We start from the raw sequence: 17,212 nt of genomic DNA, 5'->3' as shown, positions 1-17,212 counted from the left end.
ACATCATGTGGGCAAAGCACTTGTTAACTGATGTTACGGGAATTTTTCCCTAGGTGATGGCCAAGCTGTCTCATCACTCCTTATGGCTTTCTCTTCCTCCCTGATTCCCGGCCTCACTGTCATCTGTGGGCGTCTGGCTCCTCTCTGGTGCCCAGGGGTCTCATCCACCAGGCCTTTGTCCCCACAGTGCTCGGCATTCATTTTGGTCGTGGTTGGGGTGGGGTGGCAGCAGCTATTCCTCACATGAATCTCAACTCTGTCCCTGATCCAAGCCCTTTGCGTTTCCCTCACATGCCTGGCTAACCTGTGAGTAGCTCAAGACTTGCTCTGACACCTACTTACAGTTTCAGTTTCCACCTTCTGTTGGAGTAAGTCGTTTCCAAAGTTAAGTGTTGCATTTGTATCTTTAATGTCTCTTAGTTTTTAGAGAATCCTTTCTGTCCTGCGGCATTGAAAGGGTGTAACGTGAAAGCCATGAAGTCAGCTAGATATGGGTTCAACTCACCAGCTTGGTGGCTAAGCAAGATGTTTTGCTTGTGTGGGTTTTTATGTTTTGTTTTGAAGTTTTCTCAAGTGTAAATGTGGCTGATAATAGAAACTACCTCAGAGGATTATTTTCCATGTTAAACGTGATGGTGCACATCAAGTGTATACAGTGTCTGGCGCAGAACTGACACTTAAAAAGTTGCTGCTAATATTATGGTATTACAAATAAAGACATCGATGGAATTTCAGACCTTGACACTAAAGCCTTTATCTTACCATGCAGTCGTTCTGGTTTGTCTTCACGGCAGTCCTGTCGCCACCAGCATTGCATTTGCTGCTGCAGTTCTGTGTATGTAAAAAGGAGAAGGAACAGAAATCACTCCACCCTCAGCTCCAGCTGGGTTGCCTTGTGGCTTTGTGAAAGGACCACGGCATTTTCAGATGGGCTGCTTTGCTGTGTACGTGTTGTTAGAAGTCTGAGTTTGTCGGGTTTCTTCGTGTGCATTTTTTCTTTGGGTGGTTTCTTTACGTGACTTCTTCAAGGAAGTTAGAATTATATTGCCAAATTTAGTTGTCTAAAGCCATCCCCACAGAGTCATCTACTCCTAGAGGGTCTATCCTTATTCTCTGATTAGTTACTTATAAACTAGGTTTTAGAGATCTGTAATCCTGGGCTACTAATAGGATTTTTGCCAGGATCCATAGTGTTGGCCATTTGTCCGATTTAGGATGACTTTGTCCTTTTATGACAAAGTTCCAGTTACTTTTACTTCACCAACCAGTTCTTGCTGGGTAGTTAACATTGGCCCAGAGTAGCATCCGACCAATCCAGGTTGCTGCTGTCTTCCGTCCGTGTGACTTACAGGCTCTCTGTCCGCGGGCCCTTCTGGGCTTTGTCTAGACGGAAGGTAGGAGCTGTCTTCTATAACAGCTTCGTTTTCTTACTCTCTTTCCTTTTACCCTTACCTCCACCGTGCGTTCCACCCCTGTTTCTTACCTTTCCCCACAGGTATGTGCCTTCTTAATGATACTGAGCTTTACCTCCCTGCTTTGTTTTCCTCTAAATATTCTTCAGATACTACCCTTCCCCACCTCAAAAACTTTCATGTGATTTATCTCTACTTGCTTGGCAATACACTGCCCCAGAGACCTTGGTTTCCACTATAAAGTCGGAGGCTTTGAAGAGCTTGTTAGGCTAGAAATGACCTGCCTGGGCCTAAGAGAGTGGCCTGGCAATTCCGGTCTCACCATTTCCAGTTTACCCCAGAGCAGCTGGCTTCTCGTTATAAGCACTACTTGCAGTAGATGGTGAGGCTTTTATTTGTTTTTCCTGGTCTTATGATTAGATTTAGTGTAAGTGTAAACTGGGAAACGCTTGAGGATAAGTTGCTTGGGCAGTGGGGATCAATACCTTATATTTACAGTACAGGACAGTTCTTCTAGTCCTCCGTTTGCAACTGGTTTTTTGTTTTGAGGTGGGAGACCTTTTGCAGTGCAGCTTCCAGTATCTGCCCTGCTGCGTATGTAGGGGGTGGGATTCCCTCTAGACTGCCGTCATTTAGTCCAAACTTAGAAGTGAGGGAAGTAAGGCCGTCGGTCAGCAGCTTCCTGCATTGTTTGCTGTTCTCCATTGAAGTCATGATTAACGCCTGGGCTTTCGTTCATTTGGGTCCCCTCAGATACACCTATGAGCGAATTGATGGGCGAGTACGGGGAAACCTGCGCCAGGCAGCCATCGACCGGTTCTGTAAGCCAGACTCAGACCGCTTTGTCTTTCTCCTGTGCACCAGAGCGGGAGGCCTGGGGATCAATCTCACAGCTGCTGATACCTGCATCATATTTGATTCTGACTGGAACCCACAAAATGACTTGCAGGTAACCATTAGGATGCTTGCTCTTTCCCTTAGCTGCCCCCGAATCCAGAACATCACGACAGGGCCTGGCATGGCTGTGGATCATCCGCCATGCTTGATGCCACAATATCAGCTGGATGACAGGCTTAGGGCTTTAGTCAGGAGTGAAACCAAATGAGAAGTCAGTGTCCACCCTTCCCACGAATCAGAGAGTGGTTCTTTCCTTTTGCTTGAAATCAAATGGTATTTCACAGTGGAGCCTCCAAATGTGGAGTAGAACTACTGTTTATTATCACATATAAAGAAAGATACTAAGCTTGACTAATTCTCTAATTCTTGATATAGAGATTGATTCTGGCATTTTCACTTGGTTTGATTGTTGGATGGTCCTATGTTATATGTGTCATGTGAACAGTAACGAGTTAGTTACTCAGAGGGTGGGAAAGTTGCACGCTATGCCAGGGGTGACGGGCACCCACACCAGTTCATTTGCTCACCACGTAATACAGATTATTAGAGTTTATATCTGTCCAGTTAAGTTGCCTTTGGGATTCTGCTTTCTAGTTTTAACAGGACTAAATAACTGGTGGCTTTCAAGGTTTACTGCAAATACTAGAGTTAATACATTTTTTTAAAACAAACAATAAGAAAATTGCAATGTCTGGTTTGAAATTCTTCATCAACCGTATTTCCGTGTAAAAGCAATGGCATTGCAACCAGATTGGTAAGCCAAAAAGATTCTAACTTGTCAAGAAGGCTGTAAAAGATTTATATCTATTATCTTCAATGATGAGCTTCATCCTAAGTATATAATATCTTGGGATATTTACTGATACTAGGATTGTGAATATGTGGTGGGAAGGGCAAGTGGGTTGCTTAAAACCTTTTTCATAATACAGGTGATTAATCAAAAGAAGTTTGGAGGCTGCCGTTTTGCAAGATTTAAGAGGTACTCTGGAGGGTACTGCAAGGCTAGGGCTACAGGGAGGAGGGCGCTAAGCTGCTGCTGTCTGGGCCTCTTCCCTGGCCCCACCCACTGCCATAGGGTCATTCTGTGTTGTCTTTTTTCTTTTGATGAGTTTCCAGACAAACTTCTGTTTAAAGAAAGCAGTGTTCAGGTTGAAAACGGGCACTTCAAATCATTAAATTGGTGGCAGTTGGCTAAAACTCAGGAAAAACATCGTGGTAAATGATTATAAAGCAAACTATGTTCAACATCCACCTTCAAAGGAAACCGGTACTTATGAGTAGCTCACCATCCATTCCTTTACTGGTGAAAGGATGTTTGGATAAAAGATAAGTTGCTAGATATAGTGAATAATTATACGGATAATACAGTATAAGTTTTAAAGGAGTAACATACACTCAACACTAAAATAATAATAAGCAAAAGCTAATATTTGATCATCTCAGAATCAAGAACCTAATTAGGGTAATGGTATAGATTAGGGGGCTGAAAACTGTTGCCTTGTCAGCTGCTGCCTGATTTTTAAAAATAATTTTACTGGGGCTCAGTGCCCGTAGCTCAGTGCTTAGGGCACCGGCCACATACCCTGGGACTGCCAGGTTTGAACCCAGCCCAGGTCAGCTAAACAAGAATGACAACTACAACAAAAAAAATAGCCAGGCGTCGTGACGAACGCCTGTGGTCCTAGCTACTTGGGAGACTGAGGCAAGAGAATCGCTTAAGCCCAAGAGTTTGAGGTTGCTGTGAGCTATGATGCCACGGTCCTCTAGTGACTTTTTTTTTGAGACTCTGTCTCAAAAAAATTATAATAATAATAATTTACTAGAATACAGCCACATCCATTTGTATATGCATTCTCTGTGGAGGTTTTCATGTAACAGTGACATGTTTCTGTTTTTTTTTTTTTTTTTTTTGAGACGGTGTCTCTTTCAGTCGCTCTTGGTAGAATGCAATGGCATTATAGCTCACAGTAACTTCAAACTCTTGCGCTCAAGTGATTCTCTTGCCTCAGCATCTCAAGTAGGGACTACAAGTGCCTGCCAAAACAGGCCTGGCTATTTTTTAGAGATGGGGTCTTGGTTTTGCTCAGGCTATTCTCAAACTTCTGAGCTCAGGCAGACCACCTGCCTTGGCCTCCCAGAGTGCTGGGATTACAGGCGTGAGGCACTGCACCTGGCAGACAGTGACAGAATTGAGTAGTTGCAACAGAGACCACAAAACCAACAAAAAGTAAAACTACTAGGCACTTTGTAGGTCGTTTGCTAACCCCAAAACAAATGATTTCTTAAGTCTTTGACAGCTGTAAAAGGCTCTGCTCCTTTGTGGTACTCACCTGACTGTGAAGCAGGTGAGTGATGTTCAAGAGCCCAAAGTTGAGTGGCCAGTTGGAGGCCTTGTAGGCCGGGCAGGAGGGAAGCTGGAAGCCCATGGCTGGCATTTGGAGACAGGTTATGGGCACAGGCAAAGATTTTAGAATCATCATGCTTCACCTAGGGGAAGTTTAAACATTACCAGTTGAATAGGTACGATGCTAAGAAGAGGAAAAAGCAAGGAGACTGTTCAAACCTAACAGGGAAGGTAAAGTCGTCTGAGGTGACTGATTTGTGTGTGTAGCAGCCAGAGATGGTGGGTGGGGCCGTCCCGAATTAGGGTCTGGGGAGCAGGGAGAGGCTTTGGAATAGCTGTTTTTAATGTCCACTGCTGGGGAACTAGAAAGGGAGGAATTAAGAAATAATAGTGACGGGCGGCGCCTGTGGCTCAGTCGGTAAGGCGCCGGCCCCATATGCCGAGGGTGGCGGGTTCAAACCCGGCCCCGGCCAAACTGCAACCAAAAAATAGCCGAGCGCTGTGGCGGGCGCCTGTAGTCCCAGCTACTCGGGAGGCTGAGGCAAGAGAATCGCGTAAGCCCAGGAGTTGGAGGTTGCTGTGAGCTGGGTGAGGCCACGGCACTCTACCGAGGGCCATAAAGTGAGACTCTGTCTCTACAAAAAATAAAAAAAGAAATAATAGTGACGTCCAAACTGCAATTGGATAGTGTGAATTTTTTTAGTGTGCTGCGTCAGTTTCTGAACTTCCTCTAGAGTTCACCCTGAGTGAAGAAACCAAGGAGACCAGTACTACAGACGGTCTGGGTGGAAGCCCACACAGTGCAGCACAAGCTCCTGAGTGAAGGAGCTAACATCATTCAGAGGGAACTATCCCACCTGCTTTTAAATGTCTAACTGAACTGGATAAAAATGAAAGAATTGGGAAACGTAGAGTCATGTTAGGACAGGGAAGCAGATAAGTGATCATTGGAGAATGGGATTAGTGGTCAAGATAATAGAAAAAGATCCAAGCTCTGAGTCTGCTGCAGAGATGTGGCAAGGTTCTTGCTTGCTTGGCTTGGTGGGGAAGAGAACTCCGAAAGCAGGAGGGCCCAGGACTGCACCCACTTCACTGCCACACACGCACACACTCCCACTCCCCGTGGCATTTGTCCTTGCACCCAAATGCTATAAATATATTGATTTCAGAGACATTCTGGAGATGGGAATCCGCAGACCATCACTTTCTCCTTCCCAAATCCTCCTCTTTTCCAGAAAAATGAAGGCACAAATATATGAGGATCCAGGATAGGAACTGGGTACCACTTAGGAATAACAAAAGAGGTTAAAAGTTTATATGTAAGGATCTCAACAATATTAAAATTTTATCTGGACTATCAAAAGGAAACCAATTTTTAAGTCCCCTTAATGGGGAGATCTTATCTAGAGAAATCAGGTGAATGCCCCTTGCTGTCTTAACCCTTGACAATATCTGTGTCAGCATCAATGCATGTAAAAATTTCAAGGGTATCCATTCACCTTTTCTCACCTTGGATTAGAAGATACCAGCTGGGACTCAGTCCCACTACTCCAGCAGCAGCCTGCGGTGTCCAGGTTTCCTATAACATCCGAGATTGAAAATGGCAAAGGGCGATGACGGTAGCCCCAGAGGAATAAGAGTACTGGCTTCCTCCCTCTTCCTTCTTACTCATTGCTGCTCTCCCTCAGGGCAGAGGCAGGCCTGTTGGGAATCGCACAGGATCCCGTCCCCCTCAGAGACTACAAGCATCTTCCTCTCCCGCTGCTCTGTGATACCTCTGTTTTTGTTTTTGTTTTTTTTTTGAAGGGGGGGGGGCTTTTGCCCCTGGAGTGAAGCATTCCTTAAAGGTTAAGCAGGGTTCAAGATGATAGCAGTAGCACTGCACAATTCTAGTTCCTTCCCTGAAGGCAGAATGCAGACAGGGTGGGAGCCAAGAGCATGGCCAGAGGGTAAGACAGCTTTGTGTGTCTGCAGGACTTTGGAGGGGGGGGGGTGTAGCCTGAGGAGCCAGAGCCCCCCTCCTTGGTCACTGGAAGCTGGTCTTCCAGAGCCTGCCACACTGCTTCCTGCAGGGGAGTGCTGGGCCCCAAGCCACTGCCTCTGCTGCCACCATATGCCTCGCACCTCCTGTTTCTTGGCAATATAGATACCTGGAGCTCAGAGGATTCTACCTGTTGGTTTGCTTTTCTTTGCTCTAAGAAAGTAAGAATTTGTAATTGCGTGCACAAATACTCTGTTACGTAGTCCATCTATTTGGTGAATATTTGTTAATATGGTGATATACCAGGTGGTGAGCTAGTGGTAAACAATAAATAGTGGGGTCAGCAAACAATAAATAAGGAAAAATGGGTCAAGTACTTAGCAATATGTACTACAAGAAAATAAAAATAGAATAAGAAGATGAGACTGACAGCACTTGAGAGCCCTGATGTGGGTAGTATGGTGTAGGAAGCCTTCTTTAAGAAGATGGCTTTTGAGTCTAAACCAGGCATCCTCAAACTGCGGCCCGCAGGCCACGTGAGGCGGTGTGAATTGTATTTGTTCCCGTTTTGTTTTTGCTTCAAAATAAGATATGTGCAGTGTGCATAGGAATTTGTTCATAGTTTTTTTTTTAAAACTATAGTCCGGCCCTCCAATGGTCTGAGGGACAGTGAATTGGCCCCCTGTTGAAAAAGTTTGAGGACGCCTGGTCTAAACGATGAAGAAGATGGAGTGGGAATGCGCACTGGGGCACACCTGGAGCTCAGGGCAGGTCATTAAAGTTACAGCATCAGCCCAACTAGAGCCAGTCAGTTCTCTCTGGAGTACTTCCCTGCCTCTTTTTTCAGCATCTTCTCTTTTTGACTCCTTTCTTTCTGCTGCCTCAAGGCACCCCTTTCCTGGGCTATCACTCCTTCTCCTTGTTTTTCTCAGCCAGCTCTTGACTGGCTTATCGGAGTGCTCTAGAACAGAAGTACTCAAGACCTTTGGTCTGATAAACTGAATCATACAGTCGGAGAGGGCAGTGGGAAGACGTGTGTCCTATTCCCCAAAGATGTTTCTGTTTTAAGGGGGTGAGGGGTGATAGCTTCCTTGGACTTCATCTCAGTTCCTGCCCTAGTTGTAAATGTTCCTTTTTCTACTAAATTTTTTTTTCTGAGTTCTATTAGGAAAATGAGGAATGGTTTGAGCTTTGACTGTAAAATGATGAGTCTTTTAATTGTGGCAGGACTCATCCTGTTGTTCAGGTAAGTCATCGTGGGAGAGAACATGTTAATCTCCTGGTGTAATTTAGCGGCTGTGATCCAGCTTGTTGTTCTCAGTAAACAGAGGTCTGGAGGTAGGAAGAACAGGACAAGTGAGGTGGCTTCCTAGTATTAATGTCATCGGAGTCCATGTTGCTTCTGTCTCTACTCTGTCATCTTCACTTGCATGGTTTACATCTTCTTGGTTCCACCCCAGGCAGGAAAAATAAGGAAGGAGGTCATGTTGCTTTTTACAGGGAAGCAGGACTTTGGTGGATATTCCCAATAGACTGGGCTGCACCTCGTTGTTCAGGAGTATTACCTCACTATCCCTGAGAGGCTGAAAATGGTTTCAGATAAACACATTGCTGCCCTGTACAAGGGCAGGGTTCTGTTAGTGGGAAAGAAAAAGAAGTGGATGCCACAAAGGCATTAGTGGCGTTTGCAGCACTCCTGCATCAGACCTGTGCTCAGAACTTTCCATCTCCCTCCTGTAATTTACCCTCAATACCACGTGAGCCAGAAAAGACTCACTATCGGTACTTTAATGGTCACATATTGTTATTGCCATGAAGGTCACATAAACATTATTTACCTTGATTGTTTTCTTTACTGGTTAGAGTTACCCATCAAATCTTCTTGGAGTGGGCAGCACCTGTGACTCAAAGGGGTAGGGCGCCGGCCCCATACACCGAAGGTGGCGGGTTCAAACCCAGCCCCTGCCAAAAACTGCAAAAAAAAAAAAATCTTCTTGGAGTAATAGAGATTTGCTACTACTTAAGATAACTGAAAGAAGACCCAGCAACTAATTTTATAAGCCAAAGACCAAGCAACTCAATTGTCTAGCAATAGAAGACTGATTAAATAAACTACAGTATATAAGCCTTTTCAAAAAGAATAAAGAATATCTCTATTTGCTGCTTATGGAACCATCTCCTTGGTATGTCGTCAAGTGGGAAAAAATAAGATGGAAAAAGTGTATATAGTACGCTAGCATTTATATGAAAAGGCTGTGTGTCTTTGTATGTCTTTCTCTTCCCCTCCACACCAAGCATCCAACTAAAACCAAAAAAAAGAAAAGAAAGAAAGAAAAACTCTTTTATTTTTAAATGGTTACTTAAAGAGGGGGATAGGGAACAGTTTGTAAGTGACAAGAGATTGAAGCTAGATTTTCCATTTTGTGTATTTAAATTTTGGAACCAAAATTTTAGATCATTATAAAATTAAATGATCTAAATATTTAGATCATTATAAAACCAAATTAATTTTTTAAACTTTTTAAAAATTATAAAAATTATGAAAATTTCAAACATACCCTTCTCCAAATTGCCCTTAATGTTAACATCTTATAAACTATAGTATAATTATCAAAGATAGGAAATTAACATTGATATAATACTCTTAACTAAAATCTGTAGACATATTCATAGGCTTTTGGAGACAGAGTCTCACTTTGTCTCCCTCAATAGAGTGCTGTGGTGTCATAGCTCACAGCATCTTCAAACTCTTGGGCTCAAGTGATCTTCTTGCCTGAGCCTCCCCAGCAGCTGGGACTACAGGCGCCTGCCACAACACCCGGCTAGTTTTTAGAGACGGGGTCTCACTCTTACTCAGGCTGTTATCAAACTCCTAAACTCAACAAGCAGTCTGCTCTCCTCGGCCTTCCAGAGTGCTAGGATTACAGGCATGAACCACTGCACCCGGCCTGACTTACTCATATTCTTTCAGCTTCCTACAGATACTATTTTTCTGATCTGGGATCCAATCCAGGGTCTCATATTCTGTTCAGAAGTCCTGACTGCAGAGACTCCTGAGTCTGTGACAGCTCCTTCATCTCCCCTAACCTGTCATGGCCTTGACACTTTTAAAGGGTACTAATCCACTGTCTTGTAGAATAACCCTTAGTTTGTGTTTGTCTGATGTTTTCTTATGATTGAATTTGGGGTTATGCATTTGGGGCAAGAATATCACAAAAGTGGTAATCCTTCCTCATCAGTGTGTTATAGCAGGAGGCACCTGGGTTCAGTACATCTTATTACTGTGTTACAGCTTTGATCGCTTGGTTATGGTGTTTTCTGCCATGTTTCTCACTGAGTATGTTGTGAGTAGATATTTTGAGACTTTATAAATATCCTATTTCTCATCATACTTTTGCCCATTAATTTTAGTATCCTTCAATGGTTCTTTCATGCAGTAATTATTATCATGGTGTTCAGCTGATGGTAATTTGCTATTTGCATCATTCCTTCTACATTTATTGATAGGAATCCTACTATAAAGAAGAGTTGTCCTTGGTTTCCCATTTATTCGTGTCAGTATGGACTTGCAGATACTTAATAATTTGTTTCTTTTATCATTGGTTTTCAAGTTGACCCTTGGTAGCATCTTTAAGTTGCCTTCTGTGTCCTTTTAACATTCCCATCATTTCTTGAGCACTTCCTTACTTTCTGGCACCACAAGATGTTCAAGTCCAAGTTACATTCGTTCCTGCCACAGCTTTGGAATCAACCATTTCTCCAAGGACCCCTGCTTCCTTTCATTTGAGAATGACATTTAGAAACCAAGGTCTGGCTACTAGGTACGCCCACTGACAAGGGAGTGTTACTGCTTCTAGACCCTCTGCACAAATGGAGCTAGGGAGCACATGGACGTGCTGGCGTAAGTGTTCACACCACACTTCTGCGTGTGTTCTGTGCATGTTACTCCACACGGAGCTTTCCGGTTGCGGCCCAATGTCACAGGGTTCAGTGTAGCCTTCTCCTCTTCATTTTTAACTTCTTTCTTGGCAGGGTGAAGCCTGAATTTATTTTATTATCACAACACAATGTATTTACTCATTTATTCAACCCTAGTGTATATGTCAAGTAGTTTCAGAATTGCTAATCCATACTTTGTGAAAAATAAATTCACCAAAATATAATAGTGGTCTATAGTGGGTTTTGTGGTCTGTATTACAATATGTAATCAAAATGCCCTTTTCTAAAGCTACTTAGTTATTTTCTTCCCCATTCCCTTCAGTGTGGTTAAATTAATGGGAAGAAAAGTCAATTCCTAAAATTCTAAAGTGAAATGAAACAATTGAATCTGTCCGTGTGCCAAGAGAACAGCATAACTGCTGGAGAGGAATTATTTTAAGGGTCTGTATTTGATTTTTTATACATTTTCATTTTGATGTGATTTCAGTTTGGAACTCCAGTGCACCCTTTATCCAGACTCACTGTGTTTGCGCTTTGCCAGGTCGCTTTATCATTTTCGCCCTCTCCGTGTTGCGTCTTCCTCTGTCATTCACAGACGTCATCGTTTCCTGAACCATTTGATAGTAAGTTGCTGGCTTTGTACACATTTCTGCCCTCAGTACTTCAGTATGTATTTTCTAAACTCAGGGACCTTCTCTTGTATAACCACAGTTCGGTTCTCAGAATCAGGAATTAAGAATACTGCTCTCTAATCCACAGACCGTATTTAAGTTCTATCATTTCTTTTAACCTCTTTTAGCACTTTTATTCCCCCGGTCAAGATCCAAGCCAGGGTCGCCTCTTACATGTAATTGTCACATCTCTTTCGTCTCCTTTGACCTGGATCAGTTCCTTAATGTTTTTTGGTTTTGTTTTTTCTTTTTCATGAGCGTTAAGTGTTTGTGTTGTCTCAGAATTGGATTCAGGTTGATACTAGCACAGAATTGATGCACCCTTCTCAATATACTGCATCAGGAGCAACAGCGTCCGTTTGTCTGATGAAGGTGACTTTGATCACTTAGTTAAGTGGTGTCTGTCATATTTCTCCCCTATGGAATTGCTGCTTTTCCCTTTGAAATTAGTAAGTAATTTTGGAGCAATTCATTGAGACCATACCTGTTCCTCATCAAAGTTTCACTTACCTGTTTTACCTTCCATTGATTATTTTTGCCTGAATCAGTCATCACTCTGATGGTTGCAAAGTGGTAATTTTCTAATTGGTCACTCTTCATGTTAGTTGGTATTCTGCTATAAAGAAGAGCTTCTCCTCTTTTTCCTGTTTATTTATGTTAGTATGGACTCTAGGGTTGTTTTTATTCAGTGGACTATAATCTATTACTGTCTTTATTTTGATGTTCATATAGTCTTCTACTTAGCCAGTCGAAGTCTCTTCAAGCTTCAAGTGTTATTCTGGTATCTGTCCATCGTTCTTTGAACTTTCTTACATCTGGCACAGTAATATGTTTTAGGCCCCTCCTGTATTTTCTCCATCTGCACGCTACCCACAATTAGCCATTGCTCTAACATGCTTGGTTCTGTGTTACAGAGAATGCTGTCTGGAAGGTCTGAGAGTTAGGTGTTTTCATTGCTCCTGGCATGACACGGCTTTGAGGTCGTCTCACATACATAGGGAATATAATGAGTGTGTGTGTAACACATAGGCATTCGTTTGTATATGTATATGCTTACATACGTGTACGCACAGTATATACCCGTCTCCGTCTCTGTATGTATACCTAACCATGAGCTAACACTGACACCTCCAATCCATTCAGACACCCCAAACTTTACATTCTACTTTTCCTTTTTTTCCATGCTAGTAACTTCCCTCTCCAGTGAAAGCCCTTACTCCCATTACTCCCGGTATATTTTACTCATTGCTCAATCCTAGATTTTAACAAAAAATTGTTTCAGGATTACTAACCTTGCCACTGCAGTAAAAAACCTACTTTCAGTGCATATTTGAAATGCTGGGATTTGACTGTACATAGTTAGTGGGCTATAACCCTAAGTGGGGGGGGGGGGGTCAAAGACATGAATCTGACATTGTTTTCAGTAACGATGTTTTGGTTGAGTTGTAATTTTTTTTTTTTTTTTTTGAGAATGTTACAGGATAAATCAATCGAGTAATGATATTGGTGTGGTGGAAAATCGAGCTTTGTAACATGGCTGAAAAGAAATACAGACGTGAGGTTGATGAAATTAAAATCCCACAGCCATGATTTAAAGTCGGAGGATCAGGGTCACCTCAGATGTGTCTCATCTTCTCTGGGCACGTGGTGGTGTGGACGGTGCACACACTTCCTGTGTCTGCCTGGCAGCAGTGAGCACCCCTGGGGCTTCCAGATTGTTGTCTCTACATACCACTTCCTCTCTCCGGCCCATGGCTGGACTGTCTTGGCCACTTGCTCTGCAGCCTGGCCAGAGAGAGGACGAGTAAGCTGTTTCTGCATTGTGAAGACCATGGCTCTGGTTCTGCTGGTGGCCCTGGTCTGTGCTGCTGCCAGCACATGGTGGCCTTGCACATAAACTCCTGCCAGCCACAGGCTCCTTCTTCAGTGGGGTGCGGGTCTCCGGAGAAGTAACTACCATTGTTATCAAGTCTGAAGAAGTGAGAGTGGAACCTAAGTTCTGCCTTCCTCTGCCTCCAGAACTACTTGGTAGATCAGGATGTGCAAATTAGGGGCACCAAAGTTAACTAGAAGCTAATAGTAGGGAGGACCTCTGTTACCTAGTGACCAGGAAAGCAGGCAGTGTCCAGGCCCAGGCAAAGGAAAACTATACACAGCCTGGGGCCTTCTGGGCCCTGATATGTTGGCCCTTTGCTGTGTCCCCTTCCCAGTGGCCTCTTCTGTCCCAGCACTTAACTGGCCTTCTCAGTCTTTGGGACTACCTTAGCACTGAGTTATAGGAATTCTGGTTAGGTGGAGGATGTGAGCTGGGCAGGGGTGGGGACTTCATGTCCTTGGGACTCAGGCACCAGGTGGTCCCCTGGTGGGCAGACTTCACATCCCTGCTGAGATTCATACCCTTCTCCCTGGGCCTGGTGCCTTCATACTACACTTGGTGGGATACTGGGTTCCTTTAGCCTGGCCTCAGAGCCAGGGGTCCATCACTTGTTGTTCTGGACTCTGGGAACAAGACAACAGGGCAAGAGCAAGAAGGGCACAGCCTCACCATTGGGGGGGCCAGAGCCCTCATTACAAAACGAAGGGGCCCTGGGTATCCAGGCTGCCTTCAGGACTTGCACACATGCTGTGGCCACCCCTCCCTCCCAGTGTCAGTAATCACCCCTCTGCTCCCTACTCAGGGAGAATAAAAACCATTTCCCATGGAAACAAACTAAGACTCCTTGAAAAAAGTGACTGAATGCAGGACTGGGCAGGACATATACCAGAGGAGTGTGGAGTTTATTGACAAAGCAAGAGAATGGTCAAAAGACCGCTGTCTTGGGCTAGATGGCCGTAGCTCAGTGAGTAGGGGCCAGCCACATACACCAAGGCTGGCAGGTTCGAGCCTGGCCCGGGCCTGCTGAACTACAATGACAACTGTAACCAAAAAACAGCCAGGCCTTACGCCCACTTAGCCCAAGAGTTTGAGGTTGCTGTGAGCTATGACGCCACAGCACTCTACCAAGGGCGACATAGTGAGACTCTGTCTCAAAAAAAAAAAAAAAGTGCTGTCTTTGATACAACATACAGACCTAAATCACACATATCCATGCCTATTTCTGTATCCATGTGTACATGCGTGTATATGTGCACACATGCCCACCTAACCATGAGTTCATAATCCAGATCCATTCCAACACTGCAGTTTATTCTGGTTGTCTTCCATATTTGACCAGGTTATGTTTAAGAACTTAGCAGCCAACTTGAAGAGGCTTCTACAGGCCAAATTTGAACAGCAATAAGAACAGTAACTACAGTGCAATAAAACATAGGAAATGTATTTAAATGCATGGCTTCACTATGTTCCTTAAAAAACTAATTAACAGGGAAGGCACCTATGGCTCAAAGGAGTAGGGCGCCGGCCCCATATGCCGGAGGTGGCGGGTTCAAACCCAGCCCAGGCCAGAAACTGCCAAAAAAAAAAAAACTAATAACAATAATAAAAAATCTTCATTGGCAACTTTTAAAAGGTGTTATTTTGGAAACTGCTTAAAGAGAAAGAATCAAACATTTAGTTTGTCTCTCCTGTATGAACTTGCCTACCAGGGTACCAAAAACTTGAGGAGGGGAATTGTAACCTCTGATAAAGTAGTGGATCTAAGCAATAATCATCCATTCAAAAGAGAGACAACCAGATACCACACACTTCATGATGGAAATTGAAACATTACCTGTGAAATACTCTTAGCCTGGTCCTATCTCAAGATGTAACTCCTAGTTTAAAGGAAATACAGGGCATAGAGGTAAATGCAGTTGGCAGAATGTAGACTGTGGGAACTATAGGACAGATACCTGATTTCTTTGGCAAATTGCTTTTGAATAAAGAAATTGAGGGCAAGGATTAAAAGAGACTTGAAGCACATCAGCTGATTGCGATTGTGGGCCTTATTTGGCTCCTCATCCAAATAAGCACAATTTAAAAATTGCGAGCTAAGCAGGGAAATTAGGACACCAACTAGATAGTTGGCACTAAGAATTAATTTTGAGAGTGGCAGTGGTCATATGATGTATTTTACAGGAGTTCTTATCTTTAGAAATACATGTTGAAATGTGTGAGCATGAAACAGTATGATGCCTGGATTTACTTGCTGACTATCTTGGAGCGTAGGGGTATGGTAGAATTAAATGAGATTGTCCCTAAGAGGTCACCGTACTTTTCTTTATTTGTATCTATATTTGAAAATTTGTATAGTGTAAGTAAAACAGTGATGCGGGCAGCTTAAGGCATTTCCCAAGAGGGCAGCACAGGGTCCTGACAGTCCCTTTGTGCAGACCACAGCTGGAGAAGCAGGGTACCACATCCTTGTTGCTGCCTTATCCCTGGTGGACAGTAGTCAGTAAACAATGGGAGAGGAAATGAGGGACCCCAAAGGTGACGGCTGACATTTGACAGAATTCTGTTCTGAAGTCAGTCCCATGGCTCATGGCCACTCATACCCCGTGGGATTTAAGCACTTCCCTGTTCCCAGGACTGCCGCTAAGCGTGGTGACATGATATGTATGACCCTCCTCTTCCCAGGCTCAGGCCCGATGTCACCGCATAGGCCAGAGCAAGGCTGTGAAGGTGTATCGCCTCATCACTCGGAATTCCTACGAGCGGGAGATGTTTGACAAGGCCAGCCTAAAACTGGGGCTGGATAAGGCTGTGCTTCAGGACATCAACCGAAAGGGCGGCACCAATGGGGTGAGTCAGATAAGCCTGCTCAGGAGCCTAAAGGAGTGCCTGTCACACGGTTCAGCCTCTCCCACAGCTGGCTCAGGGTTCGCTTTCACTATATTGAGTTGGCCCCCACATTGTTATTGGGGAATTCTCCACAGTAAGGGACGGGTCAGATTCAGGGTCAGGTCTCGGCATTTTCTAGACAGATAATGGAAATCCGTATGAGCAGCTACGTGCTAGAATTGCCCAGCGTGGTATAACATTTCAGTAAACAGAGTTTTTAACCATGCCCATTAGAAGCCAATAGATCTTAACGCTCTTAACTACTGTGTAAATACGTACTTGTTACCAGTCCTTATCTCATACTCCAGACTGTGAGCCTTGAGGGTATAACGGGACCAATGTTATCTGTGTCCCCTCTGGCCCCTAACAGTGCTCAGCATGTTAAAGATGTTCAGTGCATAATGGTCAGCGATTAAATGAATGAATAAATCAACAGCTTGAAATATGACAGTTAAATCTTACATAAAAATTGCAGCCAAGATTCTTAAATTTCTCAAAGTGTAGTCAAACACAACAGAGTGTCTCCTTAATCTCTGCGCTCAGGGCGTCAGTGATTGGGAACCAAAACCTTCTACACAAATCCTCTTCCAAAACCTTCTACACAAGTCCTCTTTAGTGCAGATGTTCTATATCCTCATAGCTATGCTTGTGTTGCTAAGTATAATCCTACAAGTTACCCATCCTGGGAGTCCTGGATATTCCCTCTTGTGACTGATGTAAAGAGAACCAGATTCTTAATTAGAGCCAGGAAAAGGTATTTTGAACACTATTTTCTGTTTTCATCAAGCATTGAGAAGATCACACTTGGCATAGGATCCTTTTTTATTTTTTTAGTTAAGAAATGACATCATTTCCAATACTAATGTACATATTTAATAATGAATAAATCGTTATTCTTCAGCTCATTTAGTACATCTGGAGATTTTTCAAAGATACAGGCTCACACTAAAATATAAGTAAAGATGTCAAAAATACCTCTTCAGTGGTATGTGGTTTTAATGGCATCTGACACTTGACAGTAGCTAACTTCCTGCTGCGTATTAGGCCTGGGATCACGTGCTGGCTGTGTCCCAGAGCACCCTGTGGAGGACTGTCTGCCAGCCCCCCTGGGAGTGGGCGGCTTTCTCTGGGTTTCCATTTTCTGAAGTTTGTGCCCAGGTCCATTGTTTTTCTAACATGTACAGTTAGTGGAGGAAGTTTGTAGAA

The 17,212-nt window shown here is 43.7% G+C and overlaps 1 protein-coding gene across 6 annotated transcripts in view; it reads left to right on the top strand.

Moving 5' to 3' along the window:
• CHD6 (chromodomain helicase DNA binding protein 6) overlaps positions 1-17,212 on the top strand; it is a 213,623-nt gene that overhangs the window by 142,771 nt on the left and 53,640 nt on the right. For all 6 annotated transcript variants that reach the window (XM_053573515.1, XM_053573513.1, XM_053573512.1 and 3 more), the window contains 2 exons: positions 2,166-2,361; positions 15,803-15,967. In XM_053573515.1, the coding sequence (XP_053429490.1) occupies positions 2,166-2,361; positions 15,803-15,967 (361 nt within the window). The remainder of the gene's footprint in view (positions 1-2,165; positions 2,362-15,802; positions 15,968-17,212) is intronic.

This window comes from Nycticebus coucang, chromosome 21 (assembly GCF_027406575.1).
Source record: "Nycticebus coucang isolate mNycCou1 chromosome 21, mNycCou1.pri, whole genome shotgun sequence".
Classification (NCBI taxonomy): domain Eukaryota; kingdom Metazoa; phylum Chordata; class Mammalia; order Primates; family Lorisidae; genus Nycticebus; species Nycticebus coucang.
This window is presented reverse-complemented; position numbering and strand designations above follow the sequence as displayed.